The sequence below is a fragment of the Lathyrus oleraceus genome, chromosome 6 (genome assembly GCF_024323335.1).
Source record: "Lathyrus oleraceus cultivar Zhongwan6 chromosome 6, CAAS_Psat_ZW6_1.0, whole genome shotgun sequence".
NCBI lineage: Eukaryota > Viridiplantae > Streptophyta > Magnoliopsida > Fabales > Fabaceae > Lathyrus > Lathyrus oleraceus.
Genome location: NC_066584.1, coordinates 166,491,340 through 166,498,452, shown reverse-complemented (window position 1 = coordinate 166,498,452; position 7,113 = coordinate 166,491,340). Strand labels below are relative to the sequence as shown.

The 7,113-nt window shown below is 35.3% G+C and overlaps 1 protein-coding gene across 1 annotated transcript; it reads left to right on the top strand.

Annotated features, from left to right (window-relative positions):
• The first annotated feature begins 2,182 nt into the window (after positions 1 to 2,182).
• On the top strand, positions 2,183 to 2,872 carry LOC127094576 (uncharacterized). The gene has a single exon (XM_051033396.1). The coding sequence runs from the start codon at positions 2,183 to 2,185 to the stop codon at positions 2,870 to 2,872; it is 690 nt and encodes a 229-aa protein (XP_050889353.1).
• Positions 2,873 to 7,113: the final 4,241 nt, after the last annotated feature.

Below are 7,113 nucleotides of genomic sequence, written 5' to 3'. Positions count from 1 at the left end.
ATGAAATTGTATGTTGTATTTGAGTAGTAGTAGTTTGGGGGAGTTCTGTCATACGGTGAACTGGACTTTTTGTGTTTTTTATCGCAATGTCGCGGTTAGCAAGAGTCGCCACCGACTTTTCTTTTATCCAATAAAGAAAGGTGGAAAAGAACAGGAAAGACCTTAATTTAGATTTTGGGTTCGGGAGGTACATTATACAAAGGGAAGGTGTTAGCACCCTTTGTATCCATGGTTATCCATGGGCTCTTAATTGCTCGATCACTTATATTATTTTTGTCTAAAAAAGTGTTTGTGAATTGTTTGGAAAATTGTTTTGAAAAGAGAATTTAACTTTGTAATGATTCTTGTATGAATGTATACAAAGTGGTTATCCCGTTTTAGTTTTGAAAATTGTTTAGAAAAATATAACTCGGTAATGATTCTAGTATGAATGTATACCAAGTGGTGATTTTCTAAAGGCATTTTGAAAGGTGTGAGGTGCAAAAAAAATGTTTTAAGTTGTGAGCCAGCAATTAAGAGTTATACCGACCCAAGGTCTTTACGGGCATTTCCTATCCTTATGAGGGTAAAACTGTCCTTATTATTGAGAAATAAGTAGTTTTATCCTTTGGATGTAAAAGGGTCATCGTAGGGTCATCGATTGGTCATTGAAGGCAACAGTTATGAGGATACCTTAGCATTCGAAGGGACTATCATCATTTAACCGTAGGCAACATCGGAGGGTCATCGAGGGACAAAGTTGTATATTCGAAGGCAACATCCGAGGGACTATAATTTATTTTATGATGATTTAACCGAAGGGTCTTTGCTAAGGGTATCCCCACGTTCGCGGGACATGACCGTAATATCGTAATCGTAAGGCAACAAAGAGAGGTCCAAGATCACTTATTCAAAGGCAAAGTTTTACAATTAATTATATAATTAGGATGAAACTCCACATTAAAATTATTAAAAATAATATATTAAAAAATTAATACATTAGAAATTAATACATTAAAAAATTAATTTAGGGTGAAACTCCACAAGGGTATCCCACAAATAAAGTGGAATACCTAGCCAATAACCTTTTCCTGGGATATGTGAACCTTTACGAAACTCAAAAAAAAGAAACATGTCAGAACACCAAATCAGGGTGCAATCGAAGATTACACCGGAGAAATATCACAACAATAAATAGGATAGGATAAATAATGCATGGCTATGATAAAAACATAAAAAAAACAGACTAGAAGAATCAGGTACTGTCTCGTTCGCCTCTGCCTCGCCTAGCGAAGGCCACGGATTTTGAATTTGAAAACAGCCCCATGTTAGGAACTTTGAATTTTATGGCATTTTATCACAGGAATAACATGGTCAAACATTCAGGGTATTCAGGCATATTTAAATTCCCATACGAAAGCAAATTATATATCAACATTTAATCATGATGCATTATATATGTAGATATGGCCAATTGAAAGTATAAACAATAGAGATACGCAAACCTGTTTGCCAATTCAAGGTTGAAGGGATTGACCACTTGTAGTATCGGAATAAGTTAGGCAGCGGGAATTGGACGGCGATGGCTTCGGTGCAGATGGGCTGCCTTCAGGGTTTCTTTACTCTGAATTCTCCGGGTAGGCAGGGTTCCTATGCCAAAGTTTCTATCCGTCCTTCTCTGTTCTCTCTCTTTCTTTTTCCTCAAGGTTTTGTTCCAAGGAAACCTCAGAGTGTTTTGCTTCTCTTCCTTCTTTCTCCAGTAAATCTCCCAGTGTAAACTCCAAGTCTAAACTCCCCTACTGAAACTTCAGTATTTATAGACTAATTTCGTGGGTAATGGGCTTGGAATGAAGGAGACCCAAGTCCAAAATAATTTGTTATATTTTATTTATTTATTTATTTTAATTATTTAATTAATTAAATTTTTTTTTCCTTTTTTTTTTTTTTTTTTTTTCCTTTTTTTTTTTTCCTTTTTTCTTTTCGTTTTTTTTTTTTTTTTTTTTTTTTTTTTTTTTTAGGAAAAATGATGGGTAATTTTTGGGGTATGACAAGTTACATTAGTGGTATCAGAGCACGATCGGTCATTCGGCCAAGTTATGAATTTGTTTGATTCTGTTGTATCTGATTTGTGTGTATGACACAATCGATACAGATTATTTAACAATCCTTGTTGTTGTGGTTGTTTGGTTGGTGTAGCAGGAAGATGGTTGCTGGAAGGAATGATGATGCGCTTGCGGCGACATTGACCATGTTGGTTGGTGTCATTCCGCAAGTGAATGATGGTGATCGGGAGCGTGATGCTGATGTGTTCCGTGCTTTAGGGAAGTTCCAAAGGAACAATCTGCCAACTTTTGAAGGAGCTCATGAACCTGACAAAGCTCAAGAGTGGTTGAAGGCGATTGAGAAAATCTTTCGAGTTATGAACTGTTCAGATGCACAGAAGGTGCAGTTTGACACTCATATGCTTGATAAAGAAGTTGAGGATTGGTGGCGCAACATTATTCAGAGATTTGATGAGGATGGCATTGAAGTGACTTGGGCACTTTTCCGTGATGCTTTTTTGGAGAAGTATTTTCCAGAAGATGTTCGTGGAAAGAAGGAAAATGAATTCCTTGAGTTGAAGCAAGGTAATGGTACCGTAGTTGAGTATGCTGCAAAGTTTGAGGAGTTGATCAAATTTTGTCCCCATTACAATACTATTAATGTTGAGAGATCCAAGTGTCTTAAGTTTGTGAATGGCTTGAGACCTGATATCAAGAAGGCAATGGGTTACCAACAGATTACGAGATTTTCTGAGTTGGTTAACAATAGTATGATCTATGATACGGATAGCCATGAGAATGTTGCTCATTACAAGTCCTTGCATGATAAGAAAGGAAAAGGGAAATTCTGAGGGAAGTCGTATGATGGTAAGAAGAAAGCTGGTGATGGCAAGCCGAGTGGGGGAGGATCTCACACTCCTGTCAAGTGCTTCAGATATGGTGTTGAGGGACATCGTGCTCCCGAGTGTCCTAAGGGTGATGTTACTTGTTTCAAGTGTGGCAAGCAAGGTCACAAATCTTTTGATTGCAGAGTTGGTTTGAATGTGACTTGCTACAACTGTGGTGAGCAAGGGCACATTAGTACCAAGTTCAACAAGCTGAAGAAGGAGCAAGCCAAAGGGAAAGTGTTTGCATTGTCCAATGCTAATACTTCTGTTGAGGAGAGATTGATTCGAGGTACGTGATTTATCATTAATATGCCTTTGATTGCTATTATTGATATCGGTGTGACACATTCTTTTATTTCTTTGGATTGCGTTAAGAGATTGAATCTTGAATTATCTCTTATGCATGGAAGCATTGTTATTGATACTCCGACTATGGGTTCAGTGACTACTTCATATGTTTGTTTGAAATATCCATTAAATATTTGTGATAAAGATTTTGAAGTTGATTTAGTGTGTCTTCCATTGATTCAACTTGATGTTATTTTGGGAATGGACTGGTTGAGGGCCAACCATGTCTATATCAATTGTTTTGCGAAAGCTGTTCTTTTTCTTGAGCTAGAGAAGGAAGGTGATTTATTCTTGTCTACTCAACAAGTGAATGAATCTATGCGAGATGGTGCTGAAGTGTTTATGTTGGCGGCAAGTTTGAAGCTTAGTGAAAATGGAACAATGGGTGAATTTCCAGTTGTTCATGATTTTCATGAAGTGTTTCCTGATGAGGTTACCGATTTGCTGCCTGAATGTGAAGTTGAGTTCACGATTGATTTGATTCTTGATACTAGTCCGATATCGATGGCTCCGTATCTGATGTCACCATCTGAGTTGAAAGAGTTGAAGAGTAAACTAAAGGATTTGCTTGATAAGAGGTTTATTCGTTTGAATGTGTCACCGTGGGGTGCACCTGTCTTGTTAGTTAAGAAGAAAGAAGGTATTATGAGGTTGTGTGTGGATCACAGACAACTGAATAAGGTTACTATCAAGAATAAGTATCCGCTTCCGAGGATTGATGATTTGATGGATCAGTTGGTTGGTGCTTGTGTGTTTAGCAAGATTGATTTGAGGTATGGGTATCATCAAATCCGTGTGAAAGCTGAAGATATTCAGAAGACTGCTTTTAGAATAAGGTATGGACATTATTAGTATTCGGTGATGCATTTCGGTGTGACGAATGCACCTAGTATACTTATGGAGTACATGAATCGGATTTTTCATAAATATCTCGATAAGTTTATTGTTGTGTTTATCGATCATATTTTGATCTATTCGAAGAGTGAAGAGGATCATGCTGAGCATTTCAGGAAATTGTTTTGGCGGCCTGGTATGAAAAAAGAGATTGCGGAATTTGTGTATTCGTGTTTGATTTGTTAGAAATCGAAGATTGAGCATCAGAAGTCGTCTGGTTTGTTACAATCGTTATCTATTCCTGAATGGAAATGGGATAGTATTTCTATGGATTTTGTTTCTGGTTTACCCAGGACTCCAAGTAATTGTGAATCTATTTGGGTTATTGTGGATAGGTTGACAAAATCTAGTTACTTTATTCCACTTAGAATGGATTATCCGATGGAGAGGCTTGCAAAGCTGTATATTGAGAAAATTGTCAGTTTGTATAGTATTCCATCTAGCATTGTGTCAGATAGGGATTCGAGGTTTACTTCGAGATTTTGGGAAGGTTTGCAACGTGCTTTGGGTACAAAGTTGTGTTTGAGTTCTGCTTATCATCCGCAGACAGATGGTCAGACTAAGAGGACGACTCAGTCGCTTGAGGATCTTTTAAGAGCTTGTATTTTGGAACAGGGAGGTGCTTGGGATAGTTATTTGCCTTTGATTGAGTTTACCTACAACAATAGTTTTCATTCGAGTATTGGTATGCCTTTGTTTGAAGCTTTGTATGGTAGAAGGTGTAGGACGCCTTTGTGTTGGTACGAATCTGGAGAGAGTGTTGTGGTTGGACTTGAGATAGTTCAACAGACTACTGATAAGATTAAAAAGATCAGAGAGAAAATGAAGGTTTCTCAGAGTCATCAGAAGAGTTACCATGACAAGAGAAGGAAAGAGCTTGAGTTTGAGGTAGATGATCATGTGTTTTTAAGAGTTACTCCGGTAACGGGTGTTGGTAGAGCATTGAAGTCGCGTAAGTTGATGCCGCGTTTTATTGGTCCGTATCAGATTTCTGAGAAAGTAGGTGATGTGGCTTATCAGATTACGTTGCCTCTGTCACTTGCTAATCTCCATAATGTGTTTCACGTGTCTCAATTGAGGAGATACATTATGGATCCTTCGCATGTTGTCCAATTAGATGATGTTGAAGTTAGAGATAATTTAACCATGGAGACATTACCTATGCGGATAGAAGATAGAGAGGTGAAACAACTTTGTGGTAAAGAGATCACTTTGGTGAAAGTCATTTGGGGAGGACCGGCTGGTGGAAATGTGACGTGGGAGCTTGAGAGTCGGATGAGGGATTCATATCCCGAGTTGTTTGCTTGAGGTAATTTTCGAGGACGAAATTAGTTCAAGTGGGGGAGAGTTGTAACACCCAAATTTAATTTCCGTATTTATTTATTAGGAGTTTATTTTAATTAATCATTATTTGGTGTGATAATTAATTAAATATGTGTTCTGGTGATTATTTGAATTATTTGAATATATGTATTATTTGAATAATTGAATTTTATGAGTAGAAATAGAGATTGTCTAGTAATGGGCCTAATTAATTAGAATGGATGGATAAGTGGGTTAAGTCCATTATGAGTTAAAAAGATAGTAAGGGTTTTAGAGATTAGAGTTAGTTTTGTAAAATAAGAGAAGAAGAGAGAAGAGAGAAGAGAAGAGAAGAGAAAGAGGAGAAGAGGAAGCTAGAAGAAGAAGGACCTAGAGATTTCAGCTATACTAAGGTAAGGGTGGGATTTCAAGTGGTCATGGGTAAACATAATGTATGTAATGTATGTGAGTTAGATATCATGAACTTAGGATTTGGGGATTTTGATTTTTGAAAAACCCTAACATGTGTTTATGTTTTAATCCATGAAACTAATGTTTATGTTATGCAATGATGTTTCTATATTGAATTCCATGAATGACTATGTGTATAGAACATGATTTGGTGTATAATTGCACGTTTGAGTTTCACTTGAAAATGGTTGATTTGGGATTTTGGTGAAATTAGTAGAGTTTAGAATCGTGTTTCTATGATCCTAATAGTTGCTATATGATATATATATATATATATATATATATATATATATATATATATATATATATATATATATATATATATATATATATATATATATATATATATATATATATATATATATATATATATATATATATATATATATATATATATATATATATATATATATATATATATATATATATATATATATATATATATATATATATATATATATATTGTATAACTATTTATTTCATGAAAAATGATGGACTAATGTGGTTTTATGATGAAAATTCGTACTGGACAGTAGCATTTTCGCAACAGCAGTTTTTCTGGTTTTTTACAGCATTTTCGCAACAACAAATTTTCTGGTTTTTGACAGCATTTTGAAAAACTTGTAAATTCAATAACTTTTGAACCGTAACTCCGTTTGAGGTGCCGTTTGGACCGTTACGAAACTAAGAATATTATCTATAACATGATATTCATTTCGATAACAGTAGATTAATACTTTATCAAAAGAATCCTAATATGGATGTATGTTGTATGTGTGACATGTTTTCTATTGTTTGGCATGTATTGGATGGGTTTAGATGGATTTTATGAAGAAACATAATACTTGAAATTATGTATGTGAAGATTTGAATTGGTGGTAAACATGTGATTCTTTAATAAGATGATATGATGCATATTTGTATGAAGCGTGACGAATTCTAATAATATATGTATGTTTGTTATACATTTCATATTATTATGTTTTTCTATAATGATTTGAATTCTCACCCTTTTATTGGAATGATGTTCTATCGCGACATCACTTAGGTACCAGAGATAGTGGTGCTTCGCACAAGGATTAGATTCAGAGGCTAGTTCTTGTTGTGTTTTTGATTAGGTAGTTTATAGTGCTCTGGTCATGTAACACTTGGGTTTATGGGATTATTTGTATTTGTTTTGATGTTGAGAG

Excerpts from the sequence above, each read along its gene's own strand:
- LOC127094576 (XM_051033396.1), top strand. The coding sequence starts at position 2,183 with ATGGTTGCTGGAAGGAATGATGATGCGCTTGCGGCGACATTGACCATG.